We start from the raw sequence: 18,564 nt of genomic DNA on the forward strand, positions 1-18,564 counted from the left end.
TCTGACAACTTTAATGTTTCAGTTTTTACACTGAGGTCTATCTGAAATTAATTACTGAGTGTGGTGTGAGATAGGAGTTGAGGTTCATTTTTTTCCCAAATGGGTATCCAGTTATTTGAGCACAACTCATTAAAAAAGATTTTCCTTTCCTTATAGGATTATTTGGTCCCTTTGTTAAATATCAAATGGCTAAATACATTTGGACCTATCTCTGGGTTTTCTATTCTGTTTCACTGATAATATTTACCAATTCTTAATGCCACTGCCTTACTACCTTAATCACTAGAACTTTATAGTAAGTCTTGAAGTCAGGTTGCATAAGCCTCCAACATTTTTCTTTTTAAAGATTGTTTGGAGTCTTCTAGGTATTTTGTGTTTCCATGTAAACTTGTCAATTCTACCAAAAAGCCTAAGATTATGACGGGGATTGTTGAAGCAACTTGGGGAGAATTGGCATCTTAACAATATTAAATCTTCAAATCTATGAACATGGTATAAATCTTCATGTATGTAGTTCTTTAATTTTTCCTTTTATGTTTTGGAGTTTTAGTATAGAGATCTTATACTTCTGTTCTTGCATTTTTGTTAACTTTATTCCTATTTTATTTTTTAGATACTACTTTGTTGTTTTTCTTTTTGGATGCTATATTGAATGGCATTTATTTGCTAGTTACTTACTGCTAGTACACAGATATAAAAAAAAATGATTATGCTGTGACCTTGCTAAATTATTGGTTCTAGTAGTTGTTTTATAATCAAACAAGCCCTTTGCAAGCATAGATCATTTAACTTCTTTTTCTTATCTTTATGTCTTTCTTCTCCTTGCTGTACTGCAGTGGCTAGGAATTCCAGTATAATTTTGAATTTAATTGGTGGGAGCGAGTACCCTCTTGCCTTATTCCCAATCTTAGAGGAAAAGCATTCAGTATTTCACTCTTAAGTAAGATGTTAGCTGTAGTTATTTTACGGATGCCCTCAGATTAAGGAAGTCCCCTTCTAATCCTAGTTTGCGGAGGTTTTTTTTTTTTTAATCATGAATCGATATTGAATTTTGTCAGATTCTTTTTCTGGTCCAGCAGTCTTTGAAAATTGATTCCCTTTTATATACAACCTCAGCTCCCCCTCCTTCTCTTCCCACAGCCTTCTTAGCTAATTATATTTTAACTAATTGCTTAGCTAATTATATCTGTTTTTGTATGGTTTAATAAAGTATTTTATGAGAACGTATTTTTATATAAATATGTATGTATGAACATATCTATATATATATAAATCTTTTTCCTCTGAGCACTGTGATTATAAGATCCATTTATGTTCTCTGTGTACATGTCATGAAATTGTTAGCAAGCTGATAGCATAGACACCCTGAGTGCTCCATATTGAGGCATTGTGAATGAGGGCATGGGGGAATGAGCACAGGGTATGTTATCGAAAGTACTAACGGAAAACAGAGTCACTGACTATTCGAGTCAGCCTGAAGAACGCAGTGTTAGAAGGTGGTCATGAGTCCAAGTTCTGGCTCAGCCCCTTACTAAACTGTGTAATTAATCTTGGGGAGTTATTTACCTTCTCTGAGCCTCAGTTTCCTCTTGGAACAGGAGTGACACCTTCTTGTGAAAGATTCGGCATGATAATGTAAAGATGAAAATGCCTGGGCCCTAATAGGCTGTCACAGAATGTTAAGTTTCTTTCCCTCCTTGTGATTAGTCCTGGCAGGATCAGGGGTAAAGAGTATGTGTGTGGCTGGTCTAGAGTTGCCAAAGCATGCCCTACACAGAAGAGCGCATCGTGCATCTTAAATCAGAGGTAACGGTAAATGCTAAGCAGTTGACTGTGTGTTGTGTGGTGTTATACTATCAGTTTTCCCTTTTGCCCTCTGCAGGACACAGTGGCCATGGAGAGTATGCCCCTGCTCGGTTTCACCATTGCCCCAGAAAAGGAAGAGGGCAGCAGTGAAGTAGGACCTATTTTTCATCTCTACCACAAGAAAACCCTATTTTATAGCTTCAAAGCAGAGGATACCAATTCAGCTCAGAGGTACCCAAATAACTATCCTTGCCTCTCCCTCTGGAAGGAAACAAGTTGCTACCCAGGGCTTTGGATGCTCTCTGCTCCAGCCATCCTGTTCCATCAAATCCCTTTGGGCCACAGCAATGGAACTATCTGTTCCTGATCATGAGATTTTTTTAAGATTATCATGATTTGTTCATACAGGCATGCATTGATTCAGCAAGCCTTTACACTGTGTTCCAGACCTTTTGCTAAATGCTAGGCAACAAATATGAATATGACCTCCAGTAATAGTCACCTAGTCCACCTAGTCACATAAAGGTTCTGTGACCAGAGTCGCAAAGCCATGACACCTAAATGTTCCCTCTCCTCTGTTTTACAGGTGGATCGAGGCCATGGAAGATGCAAGTGTGTTATAGCAGTTATCAAGCATGTGGACTCAGAATAAACTCTTAGGTTGATATGTGGACCCTTCTAGAAGTCGATCTGTGTCTCCACTCATTGGGGCTCACATCTGGATTCAGCGTGGAGCCTAATCCTTTTTTGCTGTAACCCCCTCTCTCACCTTCACAAGTGGAACCCTTAAGGAATATTTATGAACCGCTCCTTTTCTGTTCTCGTGTCTTCCACCCACCCGACTCCACCCCAACCCAGCAGAAACTATTTCCCTACCCAGTAGTGAGTTCAAGTTTAGTAACATGAAGACATGGAAACAATAGAAAAAGTACGATGCACTACTTAGAAACGCAGGCTTTTTAGTGGAAACAAGCTTTTACAATTTTTACTGGTGGTAAACATGATCACTTGTCATAGCATTGACATCAGTGCCTCAGGTGAAACGAGAAACAACTGGTGAATAACAGCTACCCTCCTCGAAAGCACTTTATTGTTTTATTGAGCTACAACCTTCAGTTTTATGTTTTCCAAGTGATTTACTTAAGTAAGTAGCAGATGGAGCCCCGTGGACTAATTTGCCACCAGTTCTCAACAAGAGTATGTACAAGTGATTTGTGCAAAACTGGTTGGACCTCGCCAAGTGGGCTGGTGAGCGACACTTGGCCTGGGGGGGTGGGGGCGGGTGGCCGGGCAGGGGGTCCTCCTCGATGTGGAAGCCACACTGGACTGAATAAGATGGCAAGGATTTTCTCCTCCATTTGATCATGCAACCTGTATACTGATATGACTTAATAAAGGAAGGACCCCCTCCTTCCCGGGGTGGTCCTCACACTACACCAGTGCTGGAAGCTCAGCTGCTGGCAGACCCAGCCCCCACCCTGTAGGTCGCTGCAAGCCTCTGAAGAGATAGGGTCTGCTTTAATTTATTGTGTGCCTTCCTGTGTCTACCCAACATGAGCTGACAGCGTTGTGTCTATAAGAACCTGTGCTTGTTTTCACCACGGCTATCCTCCAGCTATCCTTCGGCTGTACTACCGAAGAGAAAGAGATAGGAAGAGAAAAAAGATACAGTCACAAGGTGAATTAGTGGACTTGACCGGTGGCTCTGGACACAGTGAGGGAGCACAGAAGTAGTGGCTTGAAGAGACTCTCTGGGCACCTGGGGCTCAGCCACCTCCTGCTGATGACCGCTGCTCATTTTGCTGGACAAATTTCTACATAAAGCAGAATGGGGGCAGGGCAGGTGGGATTCCTTGTTACTCTCATCGAAACAGAAAACAATCATATCATTTTCCGATGTCCTGTCCCCATCCTCCTGCTGCCCTGTTCCCTAAACAAAAAGGCATTTGCTGACAAACCTTTTGTAAAAAGTACCATCTCAAGGAGTTATTTACATTAAATATTTTCAGGGGAATTTTTTTTCCTAGTTTGCAACTTCTCTTTTAAAATGTTTGCATTAAACATCCAATTAATGATTCAAACTAAGTGATTAGACAGATCTTTTTATTAATTTTTGAGGGATCAATTCCAATGCAACCATTTTCATCGTCATATTTCAGTGGGCCTTCTAGAGCCTCTGAGCCTTTGAAAAGTACAGCAAGACTTCGGCACCAGGTAGTGGGAGCTTCCGCAGTCTGCTGTGTGTCACTGGCCGTTGTCAGTGTCTGAGCTCCGGGCAGAATTATGCATCTGGAAGTCATCCGAAGGCCTCTTGTACCATACGACATCCTATTTCTGATGCTCTATAAACAAGAGGTAATAGGGCTTTTATTTCTCAGTGAGTAGTTACCCTAATAAAAACCACCTGGGTTATACAGAAAACCTACTGAATTGGTTTTATAAAAGAAAGTGTCAGGGGCCACCAAGCTCCTCTACAGCTCAGTGTGACTGGGCAAGGACCCACTTGGTTTGCCTGCCACTTGCTTTTACCTGTCTTTCCCATGGTTCTTTGATTTCAGCTGATTTCTACTGGCCTATTTTGCTTGTCGTTCCTTCCCTGACTTTTTCTTTGTCCAGCCCATTTTACAGGTTCATGGGGTCTCCTCCTTTCCACTGGGCCCAGAGGCTGGAGAAATGGCCAGCTTTGATGCCATGGCCACACTGCCTGAGGCCCCCGTGGGATGTGCTTTGCCCCCTGCTCCCAGAACAGCCCCTCTGCTGTGTGCCTCCTGCAAAGGCTGTGTTTCTAGGGAGGAAGCTGTTCTGCGCCAGGCTATAGGCCAGAAATAAGAGCGTGCAGGCCTTGGGCAACTCACTCACTTCAGTAGCTCCGAGCCTCAGTGTCTTCACCAGTCACACGGACACTATTACAGTTTTCCAAAGAGTTCAGGGACAAAGCACAAACCAAACGCTCAAGAAAGCGGACTGGAAACCATAAACCCGTGGGGAAGGGCATGCATTGTACAAAGTGAAATAAGTCATGGGCCCTGCTCTGTGACACTATAAGATGAAGACAATATGCAAAAAAAGACCTTCCTTCTTATCCATGAAAATGGCAAGAAAGAGAAACCAGGACTGAGGAGGGCCTGACACAGGCAGGCTGGGCCTCTTTGTTCACCAACCCTGCCCCCCCCCCCATTTGTTTTGAATGACCTCTCCCTGAATTCTTCATACATGGGTCAAAAAAACACACAGACCTTTACAGGGTTGGCCTCTGCCTGCTTCTGGGAATCAAATTTTATGAAACTGGAGTTGCACTGAAAGGCATTTACTTTCTAGCAGCTTCCCACCTTCCCTGCAATGTTTTTCCAGCCTGGATTTGTCTTAGTAAGTAGGTAGAATTCTTGTTCATGATTACTAATACAAAGCCCACTAGAAACAAAGTGTCCAGGGACATTGGTTGAGTTCCTGGCTCCTGGTAATAATTCTTTCACATATCAGAAGTAGGCTTTGAATTGTGGTCAGGCTGACAGATCAGCTGACCACTCATTCTCCCTTGGATGCAGCCTGGACCCATGTGTGGGTGTGGACCGAGGGCAGCCTTTGGGTGTATGCCACGGGGCCAGTGCCAAGGACACCGACAGCCCTGCTACCACCACTGCAGGGTAACAAGGTCAGAGTTTTTTCCTCATCCAGCCCAGCCTTCTGTTCAACTGTGTAAATGTCATCACTAAACACTGAAGCCCTAAATGGGGACTGAGGCCACCTGGGCTAGGAGTGGTAGGACCAAGTTGGAGCCCGAGTTTGTTCGGCTACAAGACAGTCAACAACATGCTTGTACATTCTGTTAGTTCATTCAGCCTGTGCTTTGTGACTTCTATAATTGTGGCAGTTTTTGTGCTTGCACACATTGACAGTCAGTTGAGAGGACAGAGGTATCCACACTAAGAAGTCTGTTTTCAACAGCAGGTGAGAAGAAACCAACATCAAATTGGTTTAAACATCTAGGAAATTAACTCTACAAGAGGAAGTCCAAAAGCAGGGCACTTTGAGGATTAGACAGTGTCCCTAAGAACCAAGCTCTTTGGGTTTCTCTAATCTGTTGTCCAGTATCAGCCCGATTCCAGGGCTGGTTCTCCAGAGACTGATCAGTGACTGCCACTGATGGCTGGGTTACAGGTTTCCCTGCTCATGGGCACCAGGGAGGCGGGGCTCATGTTCCTGCACTAGCTTTTTCTTAGAAGAACCCAGCAGGCCTTCCATGCCTTTCAAGGTCCACACTTACGCCTGCCCTTTCCTGAGCTACTTACAGGGACAGACCTGTCAGCTGGGGGCTGAGGGGAGGATGGCTGCTGAGGATCCACCCATAAAGTCCACCCTTTGGATGACATCTTTTGGAAAGAAGAGTGTAGTTTGGATTAGTATAATGCAAAGGCTGTGCAGGGCCATGGAGCAAGTTCTCTTCCTTACACAGAGAATCTGGTGGTGGTTGTATAGGAAAGGGCATCCTGTGTTGACACAACAGAATGACAACAGGCCTCATTCTCTTGATGGTCTTTCATGGGTACCGTTACAATAGAGCAGGAGTAGAAATGCAGCATTTCCACAAGAGTGAAAGAGAGGCTCATAGAAAATAAAATCCGTGTTAAGAATGAGAAAAAAAAAAAAAGTACCGTGAACAAGTTTTTTGGCCTTGTTTTTTTTAACTGTAGGAGTGGGTTATGAAATCGATGGCATTGGGTCACACCCAGCTCCCTTCTCCCAGCCACCCCCCCCCCCCCACTAGGCACACTGAAGACAGCACAGGAGAACACAGCAGGGCATATCTATCATCCTTAAAGACTATTTTATGACATTGTGGTTTCAGTCATGTATGTGCATACACATCATATTACTGATTGCTGATGTAAAATGTATTTATACTTACAGATTACAGTCAACAATTTTTTTTAAACCACTAGCCTAAAAGTGTCAGGAGCACAAAGTTGCAGTTAGACATATAATGAACCAAAAGACACATATTCAAATGTAAGGTCGTTGCCAGTTTTAGTTTTTGAATGCTTCAAAAATATTACAAGAAGGGGGAACCTTTCATGGTATATATATATATAAAGAAGGTTTACCTTCATGGTAAACCTACAGAAATAGTTTTGATCAGGAAATGGATATGGTAGCAATTAAGGTACCATATACCTGTAAGTAAAGTAACATGCCTCTTATTGGTATATGTAAATTATAATAATTATCCATCAGCTAAGAGTTGCAAATATTATAGAACTTTAGAATAGTTCTATATACCAGGGGCTCCCAAAGCTTATTTTCAACAGTGACTACTACTTTGGTTTATTATGTAAAGATTACCCACTCAAGTGAGAACTGCCCTAAATGACCTCAAGTTCTCTTCAAAATTAGGACCTCACCTTCAAAAGTGCAATTCACATTGTCTCCAAAGGTGGACTCAGGGAAAGTAAGGAAGGATTTGGCTATATTTCTAATGTGTTCACCAACAGCTGTATCCAACAGCTGTATCCAAAAACTGGTCTTGTGGTAAAGCATAAGGCAATAAGCCTATATGTTCCTAAGAACTCCTTTTAAGTAACGGATATGAGAAGGAAATGAGAATTTAAAAGAATTGCCATCTCCAGTAAATCTGTGGCCCTTCAAATCCAGTGCCCTGTACTTGACAACCCCTAACAATACCACACTAGAATTCATGAATGTGTAATGGAGCTGCCCTGCTGTGAGGAACATACATGAAAAAATAAATTACCTCTTGATAGCTACAGTAATTGGCTATACCCCAAAGCATGAGACTTGATTATTCCAACATGTATAATTATGGAAGTTATTACAGGCATAAAATTAGACAGCTCTTTTTAAAATACAGCTATAATACCACTCAGTGTGACCCTGAATCTTTTTTTATGGGACAAGGTGGAAAATGACCATTAGTTTTCACAGTAGCAATTTGACTAATTTCTCTTAAATCTCAACCTTTCACCTACTCAATAAAGATCTTCCATTTTTACAATTATCAAGATATCACTGTCATCCTGTGAGTCCATCCCTTGCTACCTAGGACCAGAAACATCCCCTCCGGACAAAAATCCGTGAAGAAGATGGCCTTTTAAACAACATTTCTTAAAAAGCTTTCCTTTTTCCAGATAAGTCCCTTGACATTATTAAGCTTTCTTTGTGAAAAATCTTTAAGAGAATAATCTTTTTCCTATTTAGGGAAGCTATGGGGATAAAACTTCTAATAGAGAATACAACATAGTGTTTCTTGACAAGTTCTCTCTTTGGGGGGAAAAATCACGATAGAACATTTGCTAAATACCATATCTCAAAATTTTAAATACATTTAACATACTGCATTAAACATCTCAAGTTTCTTGTGTTTAGTTCAGGGCTTCACCCAAGAGTTTTGAGCTTTGAGGTTCAGCAGGCTTCATGAATGCCTCAGTTTACCACTTGTAACAGTGCTTCCATATTCTTCCTTCCACACTTACCCACCCTGGCAGATAGGGTGGCCTCAACTGACCTAGGAGCCAACAGACTCATGAATTGGATCTCATCTAAAGTGCCACAATCAGTTAATGGCAAGTCTGGAACATGCCAAGACATCCAGGGTACACCGTACTCTGCCAGCACCTCTCCTCCTCAGCTGAAAGATGATTGATGGTCAGTTATCCTGGAAACTGACTCTGCTGATTGAAACTCTGATATGCAGTTGACTGATAAATATTGACTTTCCTAATACAGAGAAATGCTGATTACCTGTCATAACCAAAACATCTATGAACAAATCAAATTTGTTCAACAAACCTGGAGCCTCAAGAATACATTATGATATTTACTTCCAGGATTAATTAGCTGGAAAGAAAGGTTAGTATAATCGGGGTTGTGTTTCTTGGTACTAGATATTTTTGGTTGACTGCTGGAAGAGGAAGAGCAAGAGCTGAATGTTGTGCATATAGGAGAATGCTAAGGGACTTTGGAACCCTGTAATATTCAGGTGCTATTTTATTTTATTTTATTTTTAATTTTTTTTTCAACGTTTTTTATTTATTTTTGGGACAGAGAGAGACAGAGCATGAACGGGGGAGGGGCAGAGAGAGAGGGAGACACAGAATCGGAAACAGGCTCCAGCCTCCGAGCCATCAGCCCAGAGCCTGACGCGGGGCTCGAACTCACAGACCGCGAGATCGTGATCTGGCTGAAGTCAGACGCTTAACCGACTGCGCCACCCAGGCGCCCCTTCAGGTGCTATTTTAACAGTGACACCAGACTGGGCACAGTATTAAGCACTAGAGACATGGTTATTTACTTTCAGGAGCTAACCACCTGAGAAGTCAGGTACAAAAACTCTAATTCTCTGTCCTGGAAGCATGAGAAGGATAACACTGTGGTGGAATGGATAACAGAGAATGGATTGTGCCTGAGGCAGATTAGGAAATAGTTGGGAGGTGGGGGGGAGGTGAATGGACAAAGGAGGTCTTGCCTCACAGAGATGGGCATCAGAGAGGCCCCTGGAGGCAGGGAGCAGAATGAGTAAGGTGTGTGAGAATGAGTAGGATACCATGTGGCATATTCAGGAAATGGGAGAGTGCAGAACTATACAGTGAATTATACAGGGAGGAAATCACAAAAACAGATGAAACAAGAAGGGCTGTTTGTGACCAGTTCATTCAGAGCCATTGCACCTATCCTATAGTTTCTAGATGGGGTAGAGGGGTCTTTCAGATGCTTTAAAATGGAGGATGAAACAGCTGTGTTAGAAAGACCACTCTGGTCTTCCCACGTTAGATGGAGTCTATTCTGTCAAAGATGGCCGCCGTAATAGATGCCCTCCTGCGTGTTCTTACAATGGGATTTGATACTCCTCCCATCAAGGAGTGGAGTGCACATCCCTTCTCCTTGAACCTGGGCAGACCCATGCGATGGCTCAAGGAGTAGCAGAGGAAGTGACTTCTATAAAAAGCTACTTTGTTCTCTTGTGCACTCCTGGAATGCATCCACCATGCTATGAGGAAGCCCAGGACACATAGAGAGGTCACATGTCAGGGTTCACACTGCCAACCAGCATCAATCTCTAGACAGACTAGGAAGCCTTTCAGATGACTTTAGCTCCAGCCACTTTCTGACTGCAACTATAAGAGGCCTCAGGAGAGAACCTCCTATCTGAGCCCCCCAGAACTGCAAGATAGTAATTTAAGAAAGTGGTTTTTAAGCTCTTGAGTTTGGATGTGACTAGTTATGCAGTGATAACCAGGAAACATGCATTTCTTGGCTCCTTTCTAAAACCTACTAGGACAGTAAATGAGTAAAAAGATGTAACCTAAAGGACAAAGAAAATGCAAGAAAAGGCAGAGAGTATCAAAATAGTCAACTCATTTTTGGAAGCCACATGCATGGATAGTGGCAGCTGACTTAGCAGAGGAGAAAACAAATACCAAAGTGCCTGCAGGGAGGGACCCCAGTGAGACAGAAGGGCTGGCCCTCTGGAGAGGCTTGGGAATTTGAAGGCACAGGTGTCTGGGAAGGCTAGAGTGGGAGTAATAAGAGCATCAGCTGAAAGTCTCTGTAAGCAGTCATGAGACCCTCAAATACCCTAATACCACTGAATAGAGACAAATGACTCTGCTTCCCCACCCTGGCAGGAGACAGTAAATTTATGCTCTGGAAAAATGAGAACTACAAAAGGAACATGCCTCCACCTGCAACACGCACACACACAACACACTGTATTCGATCTGTAGACATGGGCTTCTGTCTCCTGCCTGCCAAATTCCTTTTCCATGACAGATTAAAATGTATTCCTTCTATTGAACAAACAGAAGGAATCAAAATTCTGAGTTCAGGTGTTTTTATTGGAAAACTACCCTTGAATGATGCTCTAATCTGTAAGGGGCTGAAAAGACTCACTGTGAAGGACTTTCAGTGGCCCTGGCTCAGCTTAGATTTTTATCTGATTGGTCAAAGGTCCCAAACTAGTTCTGAGACCCAGAACCATGTTTGAAAGAGGATGCTTGGCTTGCATAGTTTAAAAACAATTTGCAAATTGCCAGTATTGGAAAGTCAAGAGATTTCATTTACAAATCTGGATTTCTGGCTTCTCTCAAAAAACCCATCTTTGGCTGCATTGCAGGTGCTGATAAGGGGCCACCCCTTCAAGTCCAGTGAGCTCTCCGGGTGTCACTATGACCATTTACTGTACTAATGGAGGTTTACCTCAGCTTACTGACCTCCTTTAGAATACCTGCCAGACCCAACCCCCACTGTCCCCACCTTAGGCATCAAAGTTTTCACTTCAGCCCTAAGCAATGAAGAGCCATTAAAGAACTTTATTAATAGAAGAGCACTAGAAATGGCTGTTACAGAACAGGCAGTGGAAGAAAAGGAGGGAGTAAGAGAGGGAGGCTGGGTGGGAGGGGGTAGCTGGAGACTGGTTTGGAAGGTTAGGAAACCCTGACACTGGGACAGAAATAATACCTAAACTAGAGAACAGTGGAGGAGGGGCCAAATGTGAGGACAGAACCAAAAGGATTTATGCATACCCAGTCTTGACAATGTACCCAGAGCCTCCCCAAGGCCAGAAACCTCATAGCAGCATCCTATCTCTCCCCAAGGTGAAGGGCAGGATCCAAAGCAAAGCACAGAAGGGAACCGCTTTTCCAAGACTTTTGGCTTTGAGTTGCATTTTCTGGCCTGTAGTGAAGAGGCTGTAGGGGTGAAATAATCTCTCTCCTTTTTCTAAGTTTATTTATTTCGGGGAGGGGGGGGCGGATGATGGAGAGAGAGAATCCCAAGCAGGCTCTGCACGGTCATGGTGGAGCACGATACATGACTCGCACCCATGAATTGTTGAGATCGTGACCTGAGCCAAAATCAACTCAGCTGCTTAACTGACTGAGCCACCCAGGTGCAGCTAAAATAATCTCTTCTTTAAGAAACTCAAGGAATGCCACTGTTTAGACTTAGACCCAAGTGATTAATTCTTGTGGTGGTGCTGGGCTTGTAAAGAACTCCCAAGCCTCAAGATTGAGAGTTTCTAATCAGGCAAACTTAAAAAACGTTCTTCCAAGCAATCCCCATTCTAAAACAGGGGACCAAGGGCCAGTGCACTTTCCTAAGATAATCTAATTTTCTGTCATGCTCCAAGATATTTGAGCCAAACACAACTTTGAAATAACACCTCTTCAAGGCCCAGGAAGCCTCAGGATAGAAACTAAAGGGGCAAAACTCCCAGTGAAAGCTGTTCTGGAGAGGCTCAGGAACTCACTTGCAGTGTCCCTGTTTTCCAGTCTCCCCAGTCCACCACAGGATCACTCACTTTTCTCTTTCTGGGAAAAAACAAGAGCTCTGTATACAGAATCTGAGACCTCTCCAAGTAGCCTTCTATTGTGACAGAGCTTGACTTTGACAGATCATGGTGGTGGGGTGAAGACGGTTTTCTTCTCAAAGTCCTCAAGGACAGAAGAGAAGAAATAAGCAGAAATAACTTATGAATAAATGTTCCACCACTTGCTAATCATGTGACTTTGGGGAAGTCATGCTCCCCTTTAAGGCCTCAGCCTCTTCAGCTATAAAAACAAGACAATACCATTCACTTCACAAAGTTATTCTGAAGATTAAACAGGATAATGTGTGAGTATAAGGAACATGCAATCTGGTATTCATTGATTACATCTGTTTAGATTCCACATTCTTAAAAAAGACCAATAAGAATTATGAGGTTTAAAAGTTTATTTTATAAACATGTCATAATTATATAAATAACAAACAGAAGTTTCATAAATTAGTACACACAGTAACAGAGAATAAGCTTTAACAGAAAAGTTGGCACAAAGATGTAAGTACTTATGAAGGTGATTATTAAGCCTTCTCAGTCTAAAATAAAAAGGAAAATCATCATTTACACTACCACAATAGCAGTATCCTTACAAGTTAAAAAAAAAAAATCTTTGCTTAATAGTAACTTGAAGGGATGAGCACTGGATGTTGTATGGAAACCAATTTGACAATAAACTTCATATATTGAAAAAAAAATAGTAACTTGAAAAATTAAGCACATCTACAACTACTGTTTAACCAAAATTTCATTTTCTTTGACATTTATCATTTAAATGCAAATCTCAAATAACCCAGCTTAGCAAAAAAACGTTGACTCTGGGCTACGTACAAAACGAAACTGCATAGTATAGACCCTGCTCTCAAGAAGCTCACGGACAAGTTACGTAATGATTGACTAAAGAACATACTGGTTAGTTAAGTGGTGTGAAAAAACGACCTGCTCAGAGGTACAGAGAGGGCAGTGGAAGGAATACCTGGGTCTTACAGCACTGTGTAAGGAGCCAACAGTCCCAGGCCCACATCCCAGCTCAGGTTAAGTCACCAAACTTTGTTTTCACTGAGTTCATCTTAAAAGCAAGATCATAACAGGGACACCTGGGTAGCTCAGTCAGTTAAGCATCTGACTTTGCCACAGGCAACGATCTCATGGTTCATGGGTTCACGCGTGGGGCTCTGTGCTGACAGCTCAGAGCCTGGAGCCTGCTTCAGATTCTGTCTCCTTCTCTCTCTGCTCCTCCCCTGCTCATGCTCTGCCTCTCAAAAATAAAGAAGCATTAAAAAAATTTTAAACAAACAAAAAGCAAGATGACAATATGAATACTGTTCACTATATACTGTTGCTGGGAAAAGCACTGATTTAGTAAATGCCAACTTCATACAAACTCTACTAGGTACTGTGTTAAGGGCTGAGATAAGAGGGATAAGACACATTTTGATACAGGGCTTACAGTCTGGGTAGTTGCCAAGATGCTACACACACAACAGCTAGGTACTGCCAGACAGACCATCACTCCTGTCAAGACCCCTTCAGTCGTGATCAATCGGTTTTTTAAAAAAGCTGCATGTCAAAAAGTGAAACAAAAAGTTCTGTCTTGTTATTTTTGCCACACATTTTTGGAATTAGATCAGTGGTTCAGGCCGGTAGGTACAGAATTCTATGTGATAAAAAAAAAAAAAAAAAAAATTCTATGTGATATTCAGAAGTGCTGATGCCAGGCCCCACCCAAAGCTTACTGCTTCACAATCACTGAGGGCTTGGCAGCTCTGAAGTACACCCCCAGCCAAGAACCCTTGAAAGGCATATAAAACAATATAAAATCACTGTTAATGCAAATGTGGATACTTATTAATAGACAGTCAAAAAACATATAGTATAACATATAAGTAATACAGTACAACTTGAATATTTTTTGTGATTAAAGCCACTTAAAACACTAAAAGGCGTTCTAGTGAAAACACAATGGAGCAAAAAAAATGGCACTATGGCAGCACTGACCTCAGCTTGCAGAGGCCTGTTACCTGCATATATTGTTTGCAATCTGTGCAGGTGTACATCTGTTTTAAGGGGAAGAAAAAGTGCTCGAGATTATGAACCCTTTCTATACACTTTTAATATTAAACAACTAGCTTTTAATTTTTTTTAATGTTTATTTATTTTTGAGAGAGAGAGAGACACAGAGCATGAACAGGGGAGGGGCAGAGAAAGAGGGAGACACAGGCTGTGAGATCATGACCTGAGCTGAAGTCGGATGCTTAACCGACTGAGCCACCCAGGCGCCCCTAAACAACTAGCTTTTAAGTGAACTTTTACTGAATGCTATTACCAACAGGCCGAACTGATGCAGCATGGTTTTATAGCATAAGCCTTAAGGTCAAAGGACTAGGTAAGAGTCCTAGCTTCCCTTATTGCACCCGTAACATCTGGCAGGTTGCTTACCTTACCTGGCCCTCAGTTCCTTCACCTCAGTAAAATAACTGTGCTTGTTCACAGTACTGCTGGGTATTAAGTGAAGAAAATTAGAAAATTATAGGCCATTATAGAAACAGTAATGATTGTTTAGTATTTACCTCAAAACTAGTGCAACTGTAATATGCTTGCAAAAACAAACAAAAAACCCCAAAACTCAACTGATGTGTGAATTTTTATACAGCATCTAAAAGCATTATTTAACATTAAAAAATCAATTTTTGCAAGCACACAATTATAAAAGCAGTTCATGTTTATAAGGATTTACCATCAAAATAACATGTTACCATACCCACATCACTTGACCCGCCTCTCCGGTAAAATCTTCCTGCCAGAGGACTGGCAGTTCCTGAGTTCCTGAGGCCCCTTCCAGTTTCAGGGTCTGTGTGATTCACCAGGACATTACAAACTTAACTCCCTTCCCCACTTACTTCTTTTTGAGTTGAGAACATGGGAGAAGAAAAAAATAAGTGCATTTAAAGCATTTCTTATAAAACAGAAATTACGGACAAAATACTCAAAAGTTGGGGTCAGCCTGATCAAAGTGCAAATGTTTAAGAAAAAAGGTTAATCCTTCCATCTTGGGATCAGTACCTATTCGGAACAAACAAGAAAAGTGAAAAAAAGAAAAATCAATTACCAGAGGATCTTCCTCCTACAAAGCATGATAATCAAGGAGAGTCTAGCCAAAAAATTTCAGGGCATCTAGGATACCTTCTCAAGCAAGTCAAAAACCACAACTTGAAAAGAGAGAAACATCTAAAGAAAACCCACAACCCTAAATTCCTAAGGTCAAGAGAAGCACTTTTCTTTATATATTTAAGCAATTTCGCAAAGCGTTGTTTTATATACACTTACGTATCACTGTTTACTAGTTCCAAATCACGGGAAGACAGGAAAAGACTTAACAAGCTTTGGGTCACATGTTCGCTAAAAGACCATTAATAACAGGTTTTGGACGATTTCAATACCTAGTACTGCCAGAAGCTGGCGACCTTTAAAACCTAAATAAAAACCATCAGTAACGTGTAGGGCACAAACAATCCAATACCCACCAATAAACCAGCCACTTTTAACCTACAGGCTCTCTGCTGTGACTGCTTCTTCAATCAAAAAACACAGAAACTTCAGCTCGGCGGGAGGCCAGGATGGAGAATGTCACAGGGAGAAAACTGTCCCCACCTAGCCTCGCGAAGCTCTCGGTCCCCCAGGAGGGGAGGGCCTGCACCCGAATAACGGTGCCCGGCACTCCTAGGTTTTAACATGCCCAACCGGCCCTTTGCCCTGGAAACAGAAGCAGCCGCGCCATTTAAATTTCGTCTGGCGGCTACGCCGGCCGAGTCCGGGGCGGCGGCCCCAGGCCGACCGCCCTGACCCCAGCGCCCGCCCGCCGCCGGGCCCGCGGGCCACCGAGGGGCCGGATGGACCAGCGCCGGCCGCGGCGTTCCGGTGCGCGCGCGCGTCTCAGCCAATCGCGTGCTCGCCCGCCCCCCGCGGCCGCGGCGAGGCTGGCGCTGGGAAGAGGAAGAAGAACATTCGCCCTCCTCCTACCAGCGCGCGGGCGGCGGCGGCGGCGGCACCGGGGTCACGAACTCTGACCTTTCACTGACAAAAACAATAACAAACCCCCCCTTCCCCGCGACCCCGGCGGCGCCCCCGGGCCCGCCCCCGCCGCCCCCGCTCCCACCTCGGCGTCTCTTCTCTCGCCTGCTGCCCCGCGAGCCCGCGGCCCCCGGGCTCCCGCCATCCGCCAACGCCGGGAGCCCGGCCTCCCCGCGCCCTGCCCTCCGCGTCGGGGGCCGTCCGCCGCAGACACGGGACCTGCTTCGAGGCCGCTTTGGCGCCAAATCCTGAGGTAAAATTGAAAAGGGGCCGGGGCGGGCTCGGGCCAGCGGCAGAGGGGGCGGGCCTGGCGCGCGGACATGGAGCCGCCGCGACGGCGGCTGAACCCGACCCTTTTACCTTTGCCACGGGGCGGCGGCGGCGGCGGCGCCGGACGCTTTGCATAGTGGGCCGGGCCGCTCCCCTCCCCTCCCCGCCCGCGGCCGGGCGAAGCGAGCGGGCTCCCCCTGACCGGCCCGGCCGGCGCGAGGGTGGGGGCGGAGGGGGAATGGCCGCGGCCCCGCCTCACAGCTGGCCCTCCGCCAGCGCCGCCATTTTGTTCTCGATGGAGATGGCTCCGGCTGGGCCGGGCTCCCCTCCTCCTCCCTTTCATCCTCCTCCTCCCTGCAGTCCCTCCTTCCCTAGTTCCCCGGCTCCTCGCCCCTCCGCTTCCCGCCCGCCGTTGGAGACCGCCGCGGCCCAACCGCCGTTTTTTCTGAAGGGAGGGTGGAGGAAAAGGAGGGAGGCGGGTGCGGGGCGCGACTTCATGAGCGATGGCTGGCCCCACCAACTGGTGCCCAGATAGGAGGGATGGGTCCTGTGGCTCCGCCCCCCGAGCTCTGCTGATTGGCTAGGACGGGAGGGGCGGTCCCCGCGGGGCGCGGGAGCCCTGGCGGGGCGGGAGCAGAGGCCGCGACGCGGCGTGAGGCTGGGGCGGTGGGGGCGGGGCCGGGGGCGGGGCGCGCGGGGGCGCGGCCTAGGTTAAGAGTCTGGGGCGCTCGGGGACGCGGCGAAGGGTTTGGCGCACGTTCCCTAGCCGTGGAATGCGTCCAGAATGAGTACCGTAGAACAATAGTAATAAAGGTGATGAAGTATCTAGAATCCACGGCGCTGGCTTGCGGGAAAGGCTTTTCGGAACCTGTACATCCTGCAGGGCTCTTTCCCGTGTTTTCGGCATGGCTGCGGTTGAATCCCTTCTGAGGCTCAATTTCCTGGACTGTAAAATGGGGAGAATGGTGGTTTTTGCCAGGCTGTCCCTCCCTTCTCAAGATCGGTTGAGGGTCTCTGCTCAGAAAATGGAGTCCAGACTACTTTGTGAACGGCAAAGTAATGTAAAAATGGTGTTCCTGTTGAAAGTAAGATGTAGAGCCATTGGGAAATGAAAAGCTTAAGGGCATTGAGGGCTTGACAGAACAGAGGTAAATCTGAGGTAATTCTAATTCGTGAATTAATACTTATTTGCCTAGTTTGGTTCACTGGAGGATACATCCAGAGAACCAGCTAGACAAAGCTCTTGCCTTGCTAGAATTGGGGAGCGGGGTGAGTGGACATTAAAGAGTGGCCAATTTCATGAAAGAAATGGAATTAAACTGAGTGATGTATTAAAGGTCTGATGAGACTAATTTAAGTTAGATTAGATTAGGGAAGGTCTTTTATGAGGTGGTGATGTTTGAGCGGAGGAACCCAAGGGAGAAACAGTGTTCTAGAGAGAGTGAACAGCAAGTGTAAAGGCCCTGGAGGGAAAGTGTCCCTGGCGTGATTGAATAGGCCAGTTGTGGCTGGAGAGTGGTTCGAACTAGTTCTCTGTCCTTTCCATTATCCCACTGACCTCCAGGCTAAAGTCTGTGAACTGTAACAAAGGTAATGTAGATACATCTTCAATTTAATAGAGCCTGGGTGGCTCGGTTAAGCGTCTGACTGTTGGTTTCGGCTGGGGTCATGATGGCGCGGTTTGTGGGTTCCAGCCACGCATTGGGCTCCCGGCTGACAGTGTGGAGCCTGCTTCGGATTCTCTACCTCACGCCCCTCCCCCTGCTCACTCTCTGTCTCAAAAAAAAAAAAAAAAAAAAAAATTTTTTTAAAGAGACAAAATACAGCCATCAAATGAATTACTAATGAATACGTGACTGGGGTGTGGGGGGAAGGCTTCAAAATCACTCCTAGATTCAAATCTTTTGTTAGTCTCTCATACCCATCTTCAGTTCATAAAGTATTTGCCACGTGCCACTAATACCTCAGGCACTAGGTGACTAAGACACTGATCTGGGTCAATTATGTGAATGTGTTTCTATCCATGTGAGTTCTGTTCTCTCCTCTGCATGTATATATGCACACACATATACACACACACATAAAAT

The 18,564-nt window shown here is 44.7% G+C and overlaps 2 protein-coding genes across 4 annotated transcripts in view; both read left to right on the top strand.

Annotated features, from left to right (window-relative positions):
• Positions 1-3,891, top strand: part of FGD5 (FYVE, RhoGEF and PH domain containing 5) — a 122,881-nt gene extending 118,990 nt beyond the window's left edge. For both annotated transcript variants that reach the window (XM_058725886.1, XM_058725887.1), the window contains exons 20-21: positions 1,883-2,037; positions 2,393-3,891. In XM_058725886.1, coding sequence (XP_058581869.1) covers positions 1,883-2,037; positions 2,393-2,429 — 192 coding nt within the window. In that variant the 3' untranslated portion in view covers positions 2,430-3,891. The remainder of the gene's footprint in view (positions 1-1,882; positions 2,038-2,392) is intronic.
• Positions 3,892-15,911: 12,020 nt separating this feature from the next.
• NR2C2 (nuclear receptor subfamily 2 group C member 2) overlaps positions 15,912-18,564 on the top strand; it is a 101,218-nt gene continuing 98,565 nt past the window's right edge. For both annotated transcript variants that reach the window (XM_058725888.1, XM_058725890.1), the window contains exon 1: positions 15,912-16,460. The gene's annotated coding sequence lies outside the window, so the exon portion shown is untranslated. The remainder of the gene's footprint in view (positions 16,461-18,564) is intronic.

This window comes from Neofelis nebulosa, chromosome 4, assembly GCF_028018385.1.
Source record: "Neofelis nebulosa isolate mNeoNeb1 chromosome 4, mNeoNeb1.pri, whole genome shotgun sequence".
In the NCBI taxonomy this organism is placed as follows: Eukaryota; Metazoa; Chordata; class Mammalia; order Carnivora; family Felidae; genus Neofelis; species Neofelis nebulosa.